The sequence below is a fragment of the Achroia grisella genome, unplaced genomic scaffold, assembly GCF_030625045.1.
Source record: "Achroia grisella isolate CSIRO2021 unplaced genomic scaffold, CSIRO_AGI_Agris_v1 utg359, whole genome shotgun sequence".
In the NCBI taxonomy this organism is placed as follows: Eukaryota; Metazoa; Arthropoda; class Insecta; order Lepidoptera; family Pyralidae; genus Achroia; species Achroia grisella.
Window position 1 is genome coordinate 554595 of NW_026712817.1, and position 24504 is coordinate 579098.

The 24504-nt window shown below is 32.0% G+C and overlaps 1 protein-coding gene across 1 annotated transcript; it reads left to right on the forward strand.

Annotated features, from left to right (window-relative positions):
- The first annotated feature begins 2470 nt into the window (after positions 1–2470).
- LOC131843960 (transcription factor Atoh8) lies at positions 2471–22282 on the forward strand. The gene is made up of 2 exons (XM_059192745.1): positions 2471–2746; positions 21366–22282. The coding sequence occupies exons 1-2, from the start codon at positions 2701–2703 to the stop codon at positions 22094–22096; spliced, it is 777 nt and encodes a 258-aa protein (XP_059048728.1). The 5' UTR covers positions 2471–2700; the 3' UTR covers positions 22097–22282.
- The last annotated feature ends 2222 nt before the right edge of the window (positions 22283–24504 follow it).

The following is a 24504-nucleotide window of genomic DNA, read 5'->3' on the forward strand; positions in this document are numbered from 1 at the left end:
TATTTATAAAAAATAAATTTCGATCTCTATTCTTTCCATAGATAGTTTGTAAGCAGTTTCTACATCTCTAATCTCTCCATACAAGTGCTATAAACACAACATTCTTATTCTTGTAATACCACAAGTCTTTTCCATCAAATCACATTGAGAACATTTTACTCAAATTTAATACTTTGTCGCTAGTTTTGACTCTACATTGTAAGCTTAGGAAGTTCTTTTTCTCCAAAATACATTAAATTACTGAAATTATGCTGAAAAAACCTCTCTTTTATGAAGAGATGCATTGGTGTGGTTTGCAGCATTGTTCTATACATCTATTATAGTAAGGAGTATGATTCAAAATTTTACTTGAAATATTACAAAGTAACATAAATATTGAGTATTTGTATACCAACCATTGTGGAAGGAAATAACATCTGTAACACGCCGTTTCTCGAGCACAGATGTAACGGCCTATAAAGTCATGTAATTGTACGAAAACAAATATTCTTATTATTATAATATATGTATTTTATACGTATCGTGTTCTAAAGCCGTGTAAAAGTATATATTCGATTTTTTTTCTATTTGGGATGCAATAGGCGACTATTAAATAGCATATAAGAGAGTGCATTTATATCAATTATTCAACTCTAATTTAGACGTCTCTATAAATGCAGTTGTGTTGCTCGATGCGAATAAAGTGTTCGTAAATTAACGTATAATGCGTATGCGTGCGTGAGTCACGGATGCGCACATGTGCATTTGGAAATAGCCTGTAAGTTGGAACAAATGTCGAGATACAGTGGCGTATAGTGCGCCGTTGTGACCATCCTCACGACAAGTCGCCGCCGACGGCCAGAGAATGCGACCGGCTGGCGCGCTAGTGCTGCGACGTATCGATAATCGATTGTTTTTTAAGTATTTTAAATAGTATTAGAGATTTCAAGCTATGATGATGATGGAATGATGTACCCGCTTGCGCTAATGGTTTACGCTGATAGAGCACCAGTGAAAAATAATTATATGAGTATAAAGTCAGGTCAGTTAGCCCAAGTTCATTCCAGGGCGAACCGCGTGTAGGTCAAACTGACGTGATACATTACAAGCAAACGGTATTAGTCCACATTACTAACAATCCCCATCCTGGAGGATGTATCAGATCATATTAAACTAGGTAATACATAGCTACTTTATATATTACGAATAAAGAACTCCCTTACAATAATGGCGGGATATATGGCAGTAAAATTATAGGTTAAGAGGCAGGACATCTTAGGTCTCAGGAATGACAATACATGTGTAGTATAGAGTCATGATAACGTTATTTTGTTTGTCATTTCAATTACGAAAAAGCATAATTACCTAGTCGAGTCTGCGACTTTGTGCCCATAGAACATTTTAGGTTTGTAAACCAATTGGAATAACACACAATATTTTAGGTGAAGTTTACCACAAAACAGTAGAGAATACCGCACTCAAATCAATTAAGCCGTTCTCACGTATAGACCATATATACATTAAAAGTTTTAGGATCTACGAGTATAGAAATAATATATATATATATGAATTAATGATATAGCCCCGTACCTAATATCAGTATTTCTCATATATCTTTCAGATATAGACAGCATTTACGTTTTTGTTTAACATGTACAGATGGGATATGATAAAATTTGATAACGCAAAATATATACATGCACAACATTAATGATGTCACAGTTTATATTACCTATATCGTCTATTGTCTAGCATATTTTATTGCCTGAGGATAGCATCTCTCTTATCACTAGCAGGTACGCTTGCAACTAACAAAAAAATAAAATCACAACTGAATGCACAAAATGTCTCGAAATGTCTTAGACTTCTATATTACTTTTTTCACGTGAATTATAAGATTGTTAAACATAGTAATTGGAATTTATTACATTTAGATAATAGTTAGAATTTTTAGAACTGGCACTGACTTTGTTAGATCTCTATTCTGTGATATATTCACCATTTAAAGTATATTAAAATTGTATTTATACATTATAATAAAATACAAATATAATAATATATATGTATATATTATATATAAATATATTTGTATAATAATATTTTAAATAGTAATATGCGAGAATATATAGGTATAGGCACAAATTTCATTCTCTAAATACTTTTAAACAGTACACCAAATGTCAGTACACGATTTGATCAAAAAAATCCCAAACATAACATATCCTAGGACGAATGTACTATTTAAAAACTTCTGTAAATACCAATAGAATGGTATAAATATAATATTTATAGACATCGGTCACTACTTAGGTAAATATTGCAAAGATATGTTTCATGAGACAAAAAATGAAAACAATATCCACGATAAAATTCCAATCATATCACATGAGTCGCATCTCTAAGGGCGAGACTGGGCTGGCGCCGTGCTTTTTTACCCTGGCTGAACTACAAGCCAAACCTAACCTCATAATACTGCTCGTCGTCAGTTGAACGGAACGTTCCGTAGTGAAATCATGTGCGTGTGGATGCGCGCGCGATGCAGTCGATACTCCGATCGTAACTCTATACAATGACAATTGAGTTTTTAATAAAAATTATACAAGTTTCATAACAAAAACTGTGTCTTATATCGTGCTAATAATCGCCTCTAGTGTTCATAAATTGGTTCCCATAACATTATTGTTCGAATTTTGGATTTTGAAGTGACGAAGGATTGCGAAGATGTCATCTTTCATTTCCGCTTCCGATACTCAACCTGAAGTTAAAGGTAGGTAATTGTTTTAAATTAATTTTTTTCTACCTATTTAATTCCAAAATGTGTCTAATTCATGGAACTTTATTTTAAATATTTATAAATAAATCCGTTTATACATTTTTTTATGTATCTAAAAACAAGCTTCGCTTTCTGGGGTTACAATCTCATTAAATGAAAATGTACTTTCATATTCATCGATAATGGAATCGAATATTCTAAAATTGAAAATCTGTAAACCTTTTATTGCAGTCAAATGCACTGTCGTTTTAGCAATAATTTCATTTGAGTATTGTGAATAAATAAGGTAGGTAAATAATAACGTCATTTATTAAAATATGTATATATCATTGTGATTTACGTATTTTCATTACAATATCAGATTATTACATTTACAGATTACTATCTGACCCTACGGCTTCATCTACGCGAAATTTATATCCTGTCTTATACTGATGTATAAGCTATATTATTATAAAGTTGCATTAAAATCCGTTCAGTAGTTTTTGCGTGAAATAGTAACAAACATCCATCCATCCACACTCACAAACTTCCGCGTTTATAATATTATTAAGAGAGATTAGTTAAATGATTATCGATAATCAATAATCGATTTACATCCATACCTACGCATGTACATCAACAATATCATTTGTCTCGTCCTTAGAGATGCGACTCATGTGATATGATTGGAAATTTATCCACGATATTGTTTTCTTTTTTTGTCTCTTGAGACATATTTTTGCGATATTTACGTAAGTAGTTGCCGATTTTTATAAATATTATATTTATTCCATTCTATTAGCATTTACAAAACATTTTAAATAATAAATTAGTCCAAAGACATGTTATATTGTACATATACATAAAAAACGCCTATCATATTTTTCACTTGTAAATTAATGTCTTGTATTACGTTATTGTTATCTAAGTCCTGTTAAAGTCCTAAGTTCGTCTAACTATAGCCCAAACAACCCAATAAAAAAAAATCTAAGTCCACTAATAATATGAGTACCTTTATTCGTAAATTAAACACGCTGACAAACTAACTACTGCGAATTGAGAATCGCGCAGAACTTAGACAGGAAGCGAGTAAATACGTAACAAATGTATTTAAATGTATTGTGCCGTTCTATAAGCGTCAGTAGTTTTAATTTTTGCGGACTTAGTTATCTGTTATATAACCGTTTCAATAACCATAGATAAAGGAGGAAGGGGTTTTTTAAATAGATGATTAAGGTATGGTGCACCCGCCTAGGCTAACAGTGTACGCTGTCAAAGTACCAGTGGAATATGATAAGATGAGAAAATTCACCAGGAATACCGGCATATACGGCAAAAATCTGCACATTTCCATTATCATTCAAATATAACTAGAATATATCAAATCATTTTACTCCTTCTATTACTATGAAAGTTATTCTGCACTAACTTGTATTTTAATAAGTACATATCTACTTACATTTCAAAACAAGGGGAATACCTAGCTAACTATATTAGTTCAGACATCAACATGCTATTTAGATTCTTATGTTTGTGCGGAAACTCTAATATCCTACATACTTACTTATGAAATTGAAAGATACAGTAAACCATTCGGTTAAATTTATAATCTTATTGTTTATAGTATGTTAACCTCTAATTACATTCCAAATAAATTAGACAGTATAGTGTGATTCCTTCGCATGCAAAAATTTTAAGAAGATTTTGATTCTAGATTTGAATTTTGAATTTCTCAAAAATAGAAGATTTTTATTCTAGATTCTAGTGTTTTTAAAATAATTTTGAATTTCAAAAAAATATATCAATCAACTAGTATTATATAGCATTTGAATATGCATATGACTTTAAAAATTAAATAAAAATTAAATAAAATGTAACTTAACTATTAATAAAATTTATACTTTAATTATAGATTATATCGTAATAATAAATTAATCGTCTAAATAAAATTGGCAGATTATTTAATAGTTAAAATAACAAATATTTTAATGAACTAAATTATGATTCCCAAAATAACGGAATTCCATCTATATCTAATAATTACAATAGTCGTCCACCAAAACAAAAGGGGTCACAAAAAAACAACTGTAACCCCGCACATGTTGCAAGGGGAGACCCTTGCGAACAAGTGAATAACTTAACAATATCAATACTACTATTTGACAATTCAAAAATGACTTTTATCTGCTAAGAATTAAAGTTTAGTATGTGTTGTATTATTTTAGGAGATTTGTTTGTTTGTTCACATGTCACAGTATGGGTCGCCAGATTTGAATGGGCTGGGTGGTGTATGTGAACTTTTTGTTGCAATGCGTGACTGGTATTAATCTCCGTATCTCATTTTGTTATTGAACCCAATTAGTTAAACGGTTTCAGATTATTTATTGGCGGTTTAGGTGAATCCTAATTATTATAAATGCGAAAGTTTGTTTGTTTTTTTTCTTTTTAACGCTTTAACTGCACAATCAATTGTGTTGGATTAGCAATTGCATTTATTGATATATATCATTAAAAATAATAATTATATATATAACCAATACTAGCAAACGTTGTGTTGCCATATAAATTGATATTGTCATTAGAAAATAGGGGTTGCTGGTATAAGTGTAATAATGTACGGTTATATTATTACAGAATCATAAAAATAAAAAAAACTGTTTAAACAATAAAAGAAATGAAGAACGCAACATTTGACGTGTTGTATAGGTATTGTACGTTAGGTATTATAATTAATAATAGGTTTGTTATTGGTACTTTCATCATTAGAAAATTTATAAAAAATTTAAATTTAGAATAATAAAGAAAACGCACAAAAAAAAGGATATTCTTTTTGGGAGGGCCACCACTATTATTTAGGGGTATAAAAAATAGATAACAACTTATTTTCATAACCGACTCTACTTACAAAATTTCACCAAAATCGCTTCAGTAGTTTAGGATTTCACCGTGTACGAACAGAGTGACACGAATTTTTTATATATTAAGATTACAATGAGCACTAAACTCACTGAATGAAAAAACAAACAATCGCCAAAAGAGCTATCCGCTGCAGCCACATGCAAAATAGCTTCAGTAGTAAAACTCTAAAGGATTTCATCGCTTACGAATGAATTTTTTATATATTAAGATTACAATGAGCACTAAACTCACTGAATGAAAAAACAAACAATCGCCAAAAGAGCTATCCGCTGCAGCCACATGTCAAGCCCGTGACGTCACACCCCCGTTTGGATACCAGATGGTGGCCACCAGATGTGTGTATCTGTACGTCGAATGTTTGACATCTGTATTGAGATAATAATACAAATGACTGACTTCTGTACTCATCTGGTGAGCCCTCAATACTTTTTTTTTAACTTTTTTACAGAGTCAAAAAGTTTTAGTTTTGTCTATATTTTTACGTGTTCTATGTATTTGTTAATTATATCAAATCAAATCTACAATCAAAATATCTTTAGTCGTGTAGGTGTATTACAGATTATTATGTCTATATATATATATATGTCAAATCTACTGTCCATTCGTATTGCTTTTGGCTGAGAAGAACTGAGAATAACGATATAACATATATAAGTCATTAAAATATGTAGTCATTTTCGTTATGATTTTGGCGAAGTTCTTTACTGGAAAGTAACATTCTGAATTGCGTCAGAAACGGATGTAACACCAGGTTGCAGTCCATTATCAGTTAGTTAAATCTGGATTAAGATAATACATAGTATTGAAACTCTCGTGATTGAAACGTGATTTTTAAGTACTAACGCGTCTGGCCATAAAAACAAATTTCCACTAAAATATGGCATGTTTATCATAGGTAGATAATGAAAGTAAATGCGTTATATATATAACATGTATATACACTAATGTTACAGGGATTTAACAGTTTGTTTGTTCCATTTGAAAAATTGCTTTAACATTAAAATCTTACATTATCCATGATGCTGATAAGGAATAAGGGAAATAAGGGGTTCGTATGAGAACTTCGATATCGTTACCCAAGTTGTTGAAAAATTCCTTAGCTTAGTCCTTAAGCTATATATAATATGAACTAATATTTTATATAAATAATATTAAGTGACCTGACGCAATAAATTCAAAAAAATTCTTATATCATCGCGCAGATTTCTAACAATAGACTAAAGTGATGTACTACAGTTTTACAGAGAACATCAATATTGAAGGCTGTATATGTATTAAAATATACTATTTTTTTTATATACCCCTATGATGCCGGGGCGTGCCGCTAGTTAATACTATGATAATTATCCAGTTTTATATACAACACTGCAGACGGTCGTATTTATTGTATCTCTAAATATATAAATCATTTAGATACGATGTAATCTTCAATAAACTCATTCAAAGTCTAAGACCGTAGACTAGACAATTTTTTTTATCTACAAGGTACTGAGATTATTAAACAAGTTTGATAGTGATAATTGTCGTATATAGATACAATTAGTATATTAGACTGCGCTAAATATACTGTGTCACCCGGGAGGATTAATTGAGGTATTTATGGTTTTGATATGGAAATTACAGTAATTACAGACGCTGGTACTGAGTAAGCAAACCACGGACTGTGTAGATGATGTGACTTTGCTGTCATTTATTTAGGACTCTAACCAAATATTATTTAGGAATATGTACAACGACAATCTATCTGAGTCGAAGTTAGAACCCCTAGCAGTGTCCTAAGACTAAAGTTACGTAAGAAAGAACTCCTTACGGTTACCTTCAGCCCCTCCATAAGTCCTTCCGCGGATTTCTGCCTTCTGCAATTACTCTCATTTTCGTCCAGTTAAGCCGCAAAGGCTAGCTACGTTTAATAGCATTAGAATAATAAAAAAAAAACACTTCCTACAGGATTATGAAGTTGTAAAGTTTTTAGTAGCCTATGTGTGTTTCTTAAAACATAACAGAACATTTATTTTCATTATCTCCATTAGTCAAATATATAATATTGTTAAATATTAAATAACTGAGGAGTAATTAAGACGAGTAGAGTAACAAGTAACTGAGTGATAATAACGAGCAACGTAAACGAGCGTTTATTATAGTATTTGCTAAATCAAATTTAGTTAGAAAGGATGTTTTGGGCACGATCATTTAATGTTTAATAATAAAATGAATATTTATACTAATAATTAGCTAAATATAATTAACGCTCTTCAAATTATTAAACTAGTATATTTTTCGGTCAAGAATTCAGGATATAAACGGAACAGTCGCTACCTTGATAAAAAATGGCGTCTTCTTTAAGTACGACATATAAAATTAATGGCGGGGTTTTCCAACGAGTTGTCAACGTTCTATGAATAGACAAAAAGTCCATACGACTTGTCTATTCAATAGCTATTATAGAAAAATGGATGTGTGGATTCTGTGGATCTTTTTAGTTATTGTCACAGATTAATAAATATTATAGACGTGGCAGTTTAATAACTGGATACAGAAAAATAGCATCTTAAACTAAGATTTCAAACAAAATATATTCTGTATAAGAAACTGTAATATTGCTTTTTTAAAAGGGTGTATTCGCAAGCAATTGTTTTAGTATACATTTTGAAAGTTCTGCATCTGCAACACAGTTATATAACAGTTTTTACGTGAAACTATGTATGTTCTTCTTTTAAGAACTATTCCATTAATTCAAATTTAGTTAGGTTCTCACTAGGGCTGTACCAATTAAACAATGTTAATTGCTCTGTACATTAATTTATGAAGTATCCTACATTTGTCAAAAAAAAAAATTGCTGTTATTTTTGTATGCAAAATATTTAGTATACTTTACATATGATAGAGTCAACTGTCGCGTAAAGTGGGATAATGTTTTAAAAACAAATCCTGACATTTTTGCCACAATAATACCAAAAATTGAACGGTAAACCATTTGGAATAATACGTTCAAGTATTTCTTATCGTGACTAGTGAAATAAAGGCAAATAGGAGCAAACGTTGTGAACACGTGTTACATTGCACGTGAATAGTACAAAATAATAATATTGCCACATTTACCACTCGTAAAATGACTGGCAAGCAGACCAAATGGTGTTGTAGAAAAGCTATTATATATTGTACTATCTACCCGCCCCGGCTTTACACGGGTATACATGTATTATATATATAAACCTTCCTCTTGAATCACATTATCTATTGCTAAAACTGCATTAAAATCCGTTGTGTAGTTTAAAAGATCTATGCGGAAGCGACTCATATAGATAGATAAAACTTTTATGTGCGTTACGACCTACAGTAGATATGGTGGACAATTATTGCCATTATTTTTAGATTAAAAATATCAATAAAAATAACGACATTTGTAAATAAATATATCTTAATTAATATATGTGAATACAGAACCATGGATTCGTGAATAACTAAAAAATATACCTATATTGTTACATAAATAATAAAGATCTGTTTTTAAGTAAGGTAATTAATAACTAGCTCTGATAATAGTCACCAGCACCGCAGCCTATATGTTTTTTTATTGTAATGCTTTTTTTATTGTAAAGTTTCACTAAAATCCCTTCAGTAGTTTCTGAGTGAAAAGTAACAAACATCCATCAATCCATACTCATAAACTTTCGCGTTTATAATATTATATAGTGAGAAGACATATATTTTGACTATGGACATCTAAGCGGACATCTAAATAAATTAGTAAATCTATGTAACAGTATACGAAAAGAACTCTACGGTCATAAAAAAAGAAATAAAAAAGTGTCAAATATGTGTGATGCAATATAACACCGAAAACATATTATCATGTATTAAATTGTGTATTTTAGTCAACGGCGTTTTTTATATTAGTCATTAGCTATATCTACATAGAGGCGAGTTAAAAAGTTCTTTATTAAAAAAAAATAGAAAAATAATTATTTCTATTCATTCCTAAATAATTATTATTATTAAAGCAGAGAGATAATGCCACTAATAATAATAATATCTCAAGATTATTCACACAGCGCCATCTAGTCCCAAGCTAAGCAGAGTTATGAGTACTAGACAACTGATATGAATACATAGATACATATTTTCGTAAATACATACATTATATACATAGAAAACATCCAGACCGATACAAATAATCATACTCATGAATATAAAGGTCTGACCGTGCGAGGAATCGATCCCGCAACCATACGAAGTACGCGGTGTACTAAACCATTAGACTACTTAAGTTAAATGAAAGTTTAGTGTTAATGTGTGAATAACGTTCGTAACATTAAAATCGATTAGTAGTATCATTACTAACAGATGTGGACCCTTTGTGAGCATTGTAACGAGGCTGAAACATTTGACTGGGTATGACATACGGTTGACAGATGGGGTATATGTGTAGCCAGCAATAGTATTGAATATTTTATCATTGTAACATGTAATTATGTCCAGCTTGATGCAGAAATGTTGACTGCAGTAATGACAGAGTAAATGATGGACTACGTGTATCTCGTGACGTTCCTCGTTGTGATAATACATAGCTTATGTTATTCACTGATAATGTATCTTTCCATAAACAAAAATAAAATAAACTCGGTCAGATATTTTTATGACTATCCATGCAATGTTTTAGTTTGTAATTAGTCTTTCCGTTAACGGAGAGTCAGTTATAAATATAAATTGGCACAAAATTTTTCAGACTCGAACTCATGACCTTTGTAGAAAGAGAACCACTAAGCCACTACGTTCTCACGATTAACAGTTTTTAAAAAGCTAATTTCTACTTTTTTGTCTCGTATTTTGCATAAGGGAAAAGGTAGAGGTAGGGAAGCCAATTTCTTTGAAAAAGACAAAGGGAGGAAGCGTTTGGGTGGTCAGACAAAAAAGGCTCGTTGCTTCCCTTTGGTTGCGGATACAGAAAAAAATGTATATACTAACACTGTCTCCTTAATGATGACATATAAGTGGAGACATGCTTAATAAAGTCTGTATAAAATTAAATCACTATTATAAGTACGTACAATAATACTAGCTGACCACGCAAACTTTGTTTTGCCATAAATTAAGATCGCTTTTAAAAGTAGGGGTTGGTGATGAGAAGGGTGACCATTTAGAGTTGTATGTATTTTAATGCCACATTAAATAAAAAATAGTGCCACATTAAAAAATAAAAAAATATTAAAAAATAAGTGTTGATGGTAATTAGGATGAAAAATTGGGGTTGTATGTATGTATTTCAAAAGCTACATTATAAAGAATTATAAAGAAATAAAAAAAATGTTCAATCAATAAATGTTAGAGGTGGATAACCCTTATCATTTAGGGGTACGAAAAAAATTGTAGCCGATTCTAATACCTACTGTCTAATACGTATATAAAATTTTTTAAAAATAGGTCAAGACGTTTCGAAGGAGTAATGGTAACTAACATTGTGATGCGAGTAATTTATATAAGAGATAATTTTTTATATACGTAGTATAAAACAAGGTCGTCGTTGCCATCTTCGTTTATATCTTTTAAACTATGCAACGGATTTTAATGTAATTTTCAGCAATAAATAGGATGAGGAAAGTTTATATGTATATTACATGTATGGGGCTGGGTAGCTTGTACAATATATAGTATATATTTACTCAAATTCCTGTTAGTTCAACATCAACTACAATGAAATTAGTCCTTACTACTCCTTACCTAACTCTCGCTGCACTCGTAAAACGAACGTAAACTATGCGTCAGCAGCTAAAGTACCCACCACGTGCTAAAAAACCACTTAGTATTTCAATAATTACGAATCACAGTTTCCGCAGGAAACTGCTTTTTTATCGTAGGCAGCGATAAGCTTATTTACTCTAATACTTACATAGCGTCTAAGACTTCTTTTGTTTTGATCTCTCTGTAATTACATATAATTTAAGTATATATTGGTATTCTTTATTACATTCCTATTTTAATAGATTATAATATATTATAGTAATTATAATATATTGATTCCATCCTTGTTATTAACATTTTGTTCGAAAGCTTTAGAATTCGTATTGCAATTTATATAAATTAAGTAAGATTTACAAGACATTTTTATTCGATTCAGCTACCAAGTAGTGTTGTTGCAACTTCAAAATATGAGTGATATGTTTAATATTTTGTAAATTAACCAGCATTACCTAAAATGAAATATAACACTACGTCACGACTATTTTATTTATTTCTACGAATCAATAATTAACAAGGTACTATGCAATGTCGTTGTTGTATTCACTAGAAACTGTTTATAATAACGTGGTCAATGTTTTTGTTTATGATATATGTTTACTCGACAACCACACGTCACTACATTCCGTGCGCGCCACAAAACACATTTGCATTAATTTGCTAACGAGAAGCGACTGAATTCAAGTTTACTTCGAGCTGACTTGTCATAATAACGAACAGCGATTAGTAATCAGTTGTATGGGAAAAAACATCCGGGAAAAGTAGAGGAGGATATCTAGAAGGGATATGGGAATGCAATCAAAATATTTCTTTGCAGTCATTTTAATTTTGATTTCATGCATTAAATTTTTTTATCAAAATTTCAGAATTATAAGCAAATTATAGATATGTAGAGATTGTTTATGTCAAATATTGAATATTCTGATATTTTTTAGAACATTTAGGTTCTTAATCAAATACAGTATATTTGTTATGTAGGAGATATGTAACTGAAACATGAATTGTAATGCCATATGGCCATTCAAGTTTTCCCATCTGGGAGTTTTTTGACTTGGCTGCATGCGAAATTAACTATTTATGTGTGATTTATAACATCGACAACGGGGCGCCGGTGCGAGGTCACTTCGTGCGCCCGATGGCGCCAACTGACTATTTGGATGCTGTTCATGTTGTTTGCCATTTTTAAGGCTTGAATCGTATATTTTTACTAAAAATAGTGATTTTAAATCCGCGTCCGTAGGATGTACTGCTACATGTCACGATATTGTTTTATTTTAACCATCAATTTGTCTGTAATTATAAAGTCTATTTTATGAATGGCAAACAAGATGTCGTCCCACCTGATGGTAAATCGTAACCGTCGCCTATTTATATGGTTATCACGTTATCATGTGACGACTGTGATACCACAGTCATCCGTTGTCAGAGGACTAAGATATCATGCTCTTTGTATTATCATTTTCGATTCTCACCCTTAAATCTAAAATGCGATATCATGGTTTTTGTCCTATAATTTGACAGCCTATTCTCACCTTTCAACCGAAATGCTGCTTATAAAGCAAGTTGCTTGGTCGCTCAAATAGTTTTTCTATTTTAAATACATATTTTGTAATATATAGACAGAAGGACTAATGGAAACTAGCACATTTATTAAGGCAAATATTCGTATGTATTTATTGTAAGGGTATCGAACCCGCGACCATATAATGTGAGACAGTGAGTTAAAACACTGCTTATATATAAGTATTTCGGTTGAATTAATAGAAAGAATAGTAGCTCACGAGGGAATTTTAAATTGGTGATAATGGAATGTGCTAACGGTATACGCTGGCTCTAATGGAGGATGATGGGATGAACATGAGATAAGTTAGGCCATCGTGATAAATTTCTGGTGAATTTGTCACGATGGACTAATGAGTTGCCTGGGTCACCAGGGGGAATCACGTGGCGGTCAACCTAACATGGTACATTGCTGGGAATCAGTCCACATTACTAACAATCCCCTTTCCTCATATCATGACGTAATATCCTTGTTTCTGTTCATGTATACATATATATAAATATATACAAGCAACGGTTGCCACCTACCATCAGGTGGCCAATTTACCATTCCTGTTACATAAAAAAAATGTGCCTACATAATTATATTCTATCTTATAGTGTATAATTTGGATGGTTTCAGACAAAAATCTATTCTGTGTCTAGGTTTTATTTAAATTTAGGCCATCGGTGATGTGTAACTAATAGCATGCGACAAGGTGTCAGTCCAGTCCAATATATCAGTCTAGCCAGGTGGTTACATACATTATACATTGTATTCGAGATTTGTCAGTAAAAAAATATGTTGATTATTTGAAATACATATGTTTGAAATTCTCATTGAAGCTACGCATACCAACAATACCAACCTGCAGTGAAAAAATTATTCTATTTTAGAAAAATATTATTGACTATTATAAATGTATAAATAAATACCTTCTTTGTTATATTATAAGAAATTCATTTGAGTTTCTTGCCAGTTCTTCGCAATTGAACTGTAGACTGAACTAGACGGTAGGGAAAAATTGTAATATATAAAAATTTGACGTTCATAAACGGGTAAAAAGTACTATAAATATTTTATGAATTTTGAATTTTAAAAAAAAACCTTTTTTGTTATTTTATGTAATGTAAAATGTAAAAAGTGTAAGTATAAATGTTTAATGCAGTTTTCAGTAATAGATAGAGTGATTCAAGAGGAAGGTTTATATGTAATACACGTACACCGGTGCGAAGCCAGTGCGGGTAGCTAGTATTGAATAAATACCACTTTTTTGGTGTTTTATCTACTAAATTACCCTTAATTACCCTTTCTTTTTTCTTAAGTTTCGCCAAGTTTCTTCTTCTGGTAAGGTGTATTGCTTATATTAATTGATCTGATTATTTTTAAGTTGCTTCAAGGGTCTTTAAATTAAATTCTTCTCTTTTTTATTATTCTACCTGTTAATAACTATGCGTTAGTATATCACCATTAGCACGTGGCTCTGGGCCTAGGTGGATTTGTTGAGTCTAAGTTCGAGACAATAGCCTGTTTTGACTCCCGGAGACATTCAACTGTATTTGAACAGTTGGTTATAATGCTTTGTACAAGTCGGCTAAATTGTTACACTATACTGTAGAATTATACTTACATCAACTTTTAAACCATGCAGTACCAGTATTGACTTTAATCCATTCCATTTATATTGAATAAAAGTTGTATGTCTCTAATTATATTTGACGGCCTTGGTGGTCTAGCTGTTTAGCAAGCTTTACTTCTGATGGTCGCGGGTTCGATTCCTCGCACGGTACAAACATTTGTATTCGTGTGTATGATTATTTGTATCGGTCCGGGTGTTTTCTATTTTGTATATTACGCATGTATTTACAAAAAAATGTATTGAAGTATAATATACTCTAATCAGACAACTGATATTGTCTGGTAACTATAACACAATGTCTGCTTAGATTGGGACTAGATGGCGCTGTGTTTATTGTCCAAGGATATTAACATTATTTGTTTGAATGAAAAATGAACCAGAAATTCTATAGAATGTGGTTCAATTTCCATTGAAATAAATATAACAATCCACACAACGACATCCAATGTTTACCACTCAAAATACCTAACTAGGAAAAATTTTATTTAAAAGAGATTTTTCAAATGTGAGCTAGCTACTGGATTACATAATTAAGCCCCTTTACATAATCATAGTAACACCATTGTAATAGGTACATTATATATTATTTCCGATGTAATTACATACTGTAAACAACATTATTTACATTGTACTGTGCCAGTAGGTGCGATTCGATCGTTGGACAGTTCCTGGAAAGACAAGCTCAGTCAGAATATGCCATGAATAATATAGCGGGCTTACGTATAATCTACATATTATATTGACTGCACTATATCCACTTACATTTCTTAGGAAACGTGGAAGAAATCAAATATTCATATATCTTAAGAATATTATAAGCGCGAAAGTTTGTAAGGAACTGATCTGAACTGAACGGATTATGATGAAACTTTACAGTAATATATGGCTTATACATCTGAATAACACGTAGGCTATAAATTTCACGCGACTGAAACCGCGGCCACAACTAGTAAAGATATAATAGCAAAATATAATAAAAATCTACAAGTACATTTTGACTATCAAAGTATTTTGTAACTTTATTACACACTAGCGACTCGTCCTGGCTTCCCATGGATGAATTACAAATCTTTGAATTTCTCGGTTTGTTCTATACACGCAGGTATTATACATATAAATCATCCTCTTGAATCAATCTATCTGTTGCTGAAAACTGTATTACAATTCATTGCGTAATTTAAAAGATATACCTAAGCGAAAAGATAGGGGCGGCGACTTTGTTTTAAAATGTTTAACTGAAATACAGTTGTAAAGTTCTGAGTTCATAAAAAAAAAATGTTTTTGTTTAATTCAACGATAGACCACCACATTATATATATATTTAAATAACTGTTATTTCTAAATTTAAAATATTAACGGCAAATTTGAATTTGGAATTTCCAATGCTATTTCAAGTTCCTATTTGGAAAATATCAATTCACACGGGTCAAGTTTCTAAGCATGAATATGAGACGGAAGCTTTTAACGCCGCGACAGTGTCAAGTAAGTTAAATTAATGTGATTGAAATAAATCGTTATTAATTAAAACTAGTATGCTTATAAAACTGTTCGCTTAGAAACTTGTAGGTGGAACTGGAGGCGACAGCACGGCGCCAGCTCGCGCCGCCGCGGTGGCGGGCGGCCTGCGTGACCGATCGAACGATCGCGGGATCCCGCCGATCCTGGGATTTATTACAATCGGGATTGAATTTTATCGGACTTTTTGTAATCAATTTAGTAACATATTGTTAACACCTTTTTCTTGGAGTTTTGTAGTGTTAAAGTTTGTAAGTAAAACTCACTTGTATTTGATGCGTAATTAAATGGATTTAAGTGCATCAATATTACATGATAATTACACCAATATCGAAGAAAATGTGTACTGAAATATTTTTTTCTAACCTCAGGTATGAAATAATAAATAGGTTAAATAAATTTTACGGTAGAGACAATTAAGGTAAAGTTTATTCATATAAAAAGTGATCTATCTTGGAAATTAATTAATATAATCATAAAATGAACCACCGACAGGGTTTATCTACTCCAACTAAAGAAGGTACAAGAAACAGATAAATTGAAAAGTATAGCGTAGTCGTAACTCTCACAACATTCATAATTATATATTGTAAATGCCGGATATTTACTAATAAAACACGATGGCAAAGAAATGCAATAGATTACAGGCGATGTGGCGAAGCAATAGTGTACCCACCGCGCCGGCGCCATCGGTAATGTTTGTTCGGTGAAAGTCGTAACAAAATCACGACTTCTCATACATTAAGCTTAAGCGACCGTGCGAATGTGTAACCGCGGACACGACATTACTAGTCTGATTATTTTTTTCTGGCACATAACTGACCGCTCATCATTTTCTCATTTCGTTCTTTACCATCACGTAAGCTAATTTCCCGTAATTATTCGCCCTCGTAATCAAGGTACATCACTAGTAACGTACAACTTCCATGATACACGAAAAATACGTTCAAATTATAAAAACAAAACCGATTCCATTTTCAAAATTCAAATATTATTTTTAAATCAAAACGAATTCGATTAAGCCAACGCACTTTGTTTCTCTATGGACGCGTTCGGTTTCTGTGAAATTTGGCGCCAGATCTTTATCTAGAGATCCGGAGAGCTTTATCTGGTGGTGAGATCGACACCCATTCAACGATGGGAGCCCACGGAGCGGGCCCTTTGAGTTTCAACTCTTTGTTTTAACACGTCGCTGTGAAACGGCGCCGTAATGAGCAACCTCGACTGCTCTACAGATGAATCCTTATTTTATTGTAACTGTGATATATTGCTTTCGTCTTCGACAGTATAGGCGAGTTATTAATCATTTTTTTATTGGACGCGTTCAAATTAATATAAAATTTATACACACGAGTATCACAACTTTTTTTAATTGTAAAAGAATGTTTCGCTGGTCAAAGCAATTAAAACCTCAATCAAACGTAGGCGGAGTCATCTAAACTGCACTCAATCGTTTTGTTCATATAAAAACACCTGTAGTGTGAGAAGCTTGCTTCATAAACGCGTACCTTTCTGAGTTCGTTTATGTTAAAACCGCTTTAGAATACTGTCAGTTTATTTCTTTTAGAACTGTACCGGAACTGAATAGAGTTCAAAATGGCTTGAGAGTACTGTCTTCGGCCAGAAAATAGATGGTGTTAAATAGGAACGCCTTCGCGGCGCCGCGGCCACTCGATTATGAGCCATAAACTAATTCCGGTAGCTAACCCATTAAGAATATACTATTATCTGTATTAGATGATTATTTGGCATCACTTGCGTTTCGAAAGTGTTTACAGAAATATTTGTTTACGGATGTTGTTATAATTATATTGTTAGCGAGATTCTTTTACGTATATATACTCGCTTTGACCCAGTTGGTATATCTTTGCGTTTCTCTCTCCCTCTCATCTGGACTCTGTTGTCTTTTATGGTTAAAACTAGCTGTTCCCCCGGCTTCGTCCGCTCGATATTTTGAGCATGTGCTATTCTGATGTATAAGCTAACGGATTTTGCTGAAACTTTACAGTAATATAATGTAAAGTTTCTGCAAAATCCGTTCAATCCTTTTGGCGCAAAAGAGTAACAAACATCCATCCATACTAACAAACTTTTGCATTTATAATATTAATAAAATAACTAAACATGATGGTAGACTTACAAATAAGTTAGATTAAGAACTACTTAGTCAACATATTTTCTCTATTCGGTGATGAATCCACTGATTTCGCTCCATTATCTAATATGTCATCATTTAAAATATTTAGAAAACCGTTATGTTATAAAGAAGTAAAATATTATAGTTAGCACTCACTAAAAGTTTTATGACCAAATTCCGGTTGCGAGCGTGAGCACTTGCTTAGGTACTCTTATTATTGTTTCCGTTTTTCAACAATTCCCAGTAAAAATAGATAAATGATAATAATATTAAATAGTAATTTCTATAATTAACTTTAATTATGTAATTATATACATACCTGCTCTGTTGAATTAAAAAAATATTTAGAAAATTTAATGGTTTTTTATTATATTTATATGTATGTATTTATTTATGTGCGTGACAATGTTGATGATAGTGTTAAAATAATATTGACACAGGACAATTCACGTAGCGCCATCTAGTCCCAAACTAAGAACAGCTTGTATTATGAGTATTTGACAACTGATATACATACTTAAATACAGTTTTTTGTAAATACATACAGAATATATAGGAAACACCCAGACCAATACAAACAATCATACTCATGATTACAAATATTTGTACCATTCGAGGAATCGAACCCGCGACCATTGGAAGTAAGATGTGCTAAACCGCTAGACCACCAAGGAAATATGCTATATTTTTCATCACGAATACCCTCTGATTAGCAATGTGAATACTTTAAAATTAATTATATATAAGTTATTTATTAAATAGATAGTAAATATTCAATAGTTTTGTATTTAATATTTTTGTTCATTTAAATATAAGTGTTTTCCTGTTTCATACCATTTAGTGCGTAGATTTTCAGTAATAAGGTACTTTATTGTAAGTTATTAGTTACTAGCTGACGCACGCAAATTCGTTTGCATCACACTCAATTTACACTATATCTTTTGAAATTATATTCTAAGTGTTATTTTGATGTATGTATAGCTTATACACTGTAAAGTTTCATCAAAATCCGTTCAGTAGTTTTTGCGCGAAAGAGTAACAAACTTCCATCCATACTCACAAACTTTCGCATTTATAATAATAAAATAAAATAATTATTAAGATATATTATAATCAAAGCATAATACAAGAATGTGGGCTGCCAGTTCAGTAAAATAATAAAAATAATGACAATCGCTCCTCACCATATGGGCAGAAACCTGTTTGGTATCATACATACCAACAACATGTAGGCACGGCGCACACGATGTTATGTTTATATTGACGCTTATATCTTGAGAAACGATAAACAATAACAATTGACATCTAAAAAGTGCGTTGACGTTGATGAGAATTGCAAATGTAAATGTGTATCTTTTTGATATTAAAATTTAAAGAAAAAAAGAGGTGAATATTTACCTACACTCCGTAATAAATGTACAGATTGTTATGATTAATGTAAAAATACCTATAATCTGTTTGTTAATAGTTTTGATGCTACAAAGCTACAAAAATTATGTTCCATTTATTTGTAGTACATATGTAACAATAATTTTGTATGTGCCCAAGCATATTTATTGGCGATAAGTGTAAAATAATTTGACTGTAGTGGGTTTTGTATTTGAATATCATACATGTACATTATCATAAATGTATTATAATTGAAGTTTGAAAATAGAATTTAATAATACATAGCTATTCTACTCTGTTAAATTAAAAAAATGTCACATATTTATATATTTTAAACACGATAAAAGAAGTATTAGTTACCTAATTGGTCTTGTCATAAAAAAAAACAAAACAGCTACAAAAATTTTAAAATTCCACAATTATTACATAAAAGTATTATTTAAACTTTAAAGATTTATAACATCTCATAATACAAAACAAGTTATATTAAATATCGCCGGATTGTTATTATTCCAAACGATCTATTCACCGGTCATCTCGTGTATATCGCTCTGATGTCATACACACAGGCGCCGGCGCCAAGACCCGTGTAACTTGCTCTAAGCCTGTCCTACTCTTACGATATAAATAAAAAAAAAACTTCTAATTAAACCTCTATTATCAAACATGCTGAATTCACGTTTTTTTTTAAAAGAGATTTCTTATTTATAATATATAGGTACCTACCTATGTGTTCTGCTTGATGGAGGAATGTTAATGGTGACGCCGTGGAATGTTCTAGAAGTGAAAAAATGTATAAAAAGAAAACAAAACAATATCAAATGTTCCATGCGTGACGTTCCAAATTTAAATTTTATAATATTATTTTTAAATGCATTATTTGGCTATTTGCGATCGCAAATATGTGTTATTTATTAAATGCTTTGTTGAGCGTAGAATCACTTTTATTATACCTAAGCATAGCATTGCTGGCAGTAAATTACTGTATAAGGCTTAGGGTCAAATTGCATTAAATTTGCTCCAGCTTTCATTAATTCATGGATTAATATTATTTCTTTAAATTTCCAGGTTCCGGGGTAGACAAATTAAGCTAAATTATATTTTTTTTATAAATATATTTGTCTGGATAATTTATCGATTACGGTACTAGTTATCGATTACACATGTACGGGACAGATCCGTAGAAGTCAGTTCTGTGCTATATAGGTTTTTACTGCACTTGCTCTGTTCAATACGTATTCATGTGTTGGTCTATAACGATGTCGGCATCGTTTGTAGGTCTGTCTGTTGACTTTTTGTTGAGTTTCAGCTTCCGACATGTTCTTTCTCATTACACACATACCTGAATGTAGTTGTAGAAATAACACGTTGTTTGTCTAAAGAATCTCTAAAGTCAAAATTGATTACTGAAACTTGCCCATTTAACTAAGTTTGTATTCAGTATCAATGTATCATATATAATTAATCAGTAATATCGCATATGTATCATACTTGTGCAATTGCTAGGCTACATAGTGAATGTGTGATATTCTTAAATCTTTCTTTTATTTCATAATTAGGAGTTGAATTATTTATGCACGAATTAGAATAAAAAATTGCAGGTTCTTGTGTTATTTCTGTAAATTATTTGGCATATTTGGAAGTTTAATTATTTTGTACTAATTCAGAACAAAAATGGAATTACATTTTATTATGTATTGTACTTACAACTGTCTCTTACAATGAAGATTAACGTATTTTTTATTTATTGTTGCAGATCGAATCTTAGAACGCGATGCTGGATTTGTATCCGGTGGTGAAGACGACGACTCGTGTTCCGGTCCTGCACACTCTGACGACTCAGGAGTCAGACTCGTCGAGAGCGACACTCGGGTCAAAAGAGAAAGAACCCCCACCCGCATTCAACCCCCTAAGAAACGGATTCGTCTGAGTTCGCGGGAAGATCTGCAAAGTCCTGAAAGCGACTCACCAGTCAGCCCTTTCAGGCCGTGGTCATTTATCGAAGAACCCCAACAAGAACCTTTGTCGTTAGTGAAGAAGACAAGCGAGACCAGTTTGTTGAGACAAAGGAGGAGGCCTGTAGAACCTGCGGTAGTCCCACCACCTCCTGTACCCGAGACTAGGCCAGGACCACCGCGAGTACCCCCACACCCTGGGGTAGTAGAATCTTACCCTGAAAAACCTAAACCTAGAGAACAAAGGAATTACAAGAACATGACAAGAGAAAGGCGGATAGAAGCTAATGCCAGAGAAAGGACCAGGGTTCACACAATAAGTGCAGCGTTCGACACATTGAGAAGATCCGTTCCAGCTTACAGCCATAACCAGAAACTATCGAAGTTGTCTGTTCTTCGGATAGCATGCGCGTACATCGCAGCATTATCAGCAGCGATAGATCCCGAAGCGGATTTATCGACAGCAGTGGAAAGCGTTACACAAACAATACACACAGAAGGGAAATTAAGAAAAAAGAAAGACGATCCGTGAATAGGGTCGAAATTGGACGTTGTGATGTTCCATAATTATTTGCTCGGTGCATTTGACTTCGTTTCGATCTGACAGCAGAAGGAGAGAAGTTCATTAGACACGTGTTATTCTCACCATGAAAGGCAATACCGTATATTTACGTACGTATTAAGATATTGGTATCATACCAATATCTTAATGGACAGATATCTTCAGGTATCCAAGTAGGCATATCTATTATTCTATGTGGGGAATTTTTTTCTATAGTCGATACTCCCACTGCTTAAAAAGCCTACAGATTATTTCATTCTCTTTGGTACTAGGTACCGTGGGAATTTAGTATTTTACCGCAGCCACGGCGATGCGGGTTCACCAGAAAATCATTTTATAAGCAGTCATAGTGCCATTTCATACAACTTTGGATCATGAGAACTATCAGTTTTTAGGTTATCTATGCTTATATCCTGTCTAATTGCAATATAATTTTCAAAGCAATGCCCAGTCTATGATTCAGATAAAAACCTCAAATGATATTGCGAAACTGAATATATGATACTGTTAATTAGGTATTATATCGCTAGCGTTGAGCTCAATGTTTAATAATGTCCATTGTATAAATATATAGATTCTAAATTTGCCTGTCATGGTAGGTACCATGTTGTTGATATTATACCGTCCCATGACGTCATTGACTGTGTTAGTACAAAAATGACAATAACTATTGGAATAATCTCGAAATTTTTACTATTTACAAAGGTTTAAGATATCCTACTGTAATTTACTAATTGTAACCTACATATAAAGTGATCTCGTTATTTTGTCTGTGTAGCAACCTTTATTCATACGTTATTTTGTATGGTCAATACAGAATACATCTATAGCGATATAGAGCAGGAGAACATGACATAGCGGTATCATTGGTTCACAGATTGGAAGCCAGTTCCTTTATGTTTCTCTGACTGATAATAACAGCACAAAATAGTGTTCCTTGGATCATGAGTTGCGATCACTAAAAGACAAATAGTAGATATTTAATAATATTAGTAATATACATATTTTATATGTGTATTAGACAATATCGATATAGTAACTTGAATACACTTTCTGATATGTTGTAGACTCTAATATCTAAATTTGTCCCTGAACATGTACATTCAACACAAGTTTTTATAGTATTGCAATTGATTCTGGGTTTTTTATTCATTGGCCGATTCCCATCAGACAAATACGTGAAGATGATACTTTTTGAACCCGAAAGAAAGAAAATCTACGTAAAGTCTATACTAAAAGTAATGAAACTACCTTTGAGTCCAAAACTACCTAATCTAGTGAACGGTTGTTTTTATATAATATGCTTTTGCTAGTTAGTTGCTAACAATTATAATTTGAAATAGATAAAAAATAAACTTGCCGTTTATGCATTCATAATGTAGCCAATAAAATTTGTAATTACGACTCTACTCCTTTTTCTTCTTTACCAATATGGCTTCCAAAGTAAATGACGGTGATTTTTTGCCAATTTGAAGAAATAAAGCTCCAACTGTCACATCTCGTTATCTCTCAGGTGTTAGGTATTGAAATTAGAAATCGAACGAAATTGTCAAACTTTACTGAGCAAATTTAAATAACCACAGTTACAAAATTCCACTGTGTCTTTCAAACCATGACGTTGGCAAAAATCACCGATCAAAATCGGTGGCATCCATTTATAATAATCAAGAAGAAAAGTATACGCATATTTTTACAATGCCTATATATTTTAATATCGTAAACATTGTAATAATGATTAAATTTGTATTATTATCATATAGCAATTTTAATCTGTTTCAAATGAGCATTGTTAGCAAGTATCTTATATAATTGAGCCCTTGGTTACTTTAGAAACAAACTCGCAACGTTTACTTTTGACTAAAACATCCACAATATTATCTAAAATTCAATTCAATCAAACCGATTCAAAGATGCAGAAATACGAAATTGTGTAGCGTTCAATTTATAGGTCAGCCGGAAATTGATTTGCATTTCAAACTTGGTTGTTGTTGTATGAGAAAATTTTACAAATTATCATGTATTTTTGTTTGACAACACAATATTTTAAATATATATCTAGCCGTTTAAAATAAAGCTGCTCTTTCATCTGTTTCTCCGCTGTATTCTTAACTTTTTAATATGATTTTAATTATAATTTAGAGAATTCCATCGGAAAAAACTTATATATATAAAAACTGCATATAGTTGTACAACCTCAAATACCCTTTCAGATTAGAATGATAGCCGTGAGTTTCGACTTTAAAAAAATCGAAAATTCGCGTAATCCGTTTTATACACGAAATATATGTATATGACATCATAGTGAACTCCCAAAAGGGTCATAAAGAAATCGTTCTAGCGATTAGATACCGCAGTAATATCGCATACATACGAGATGG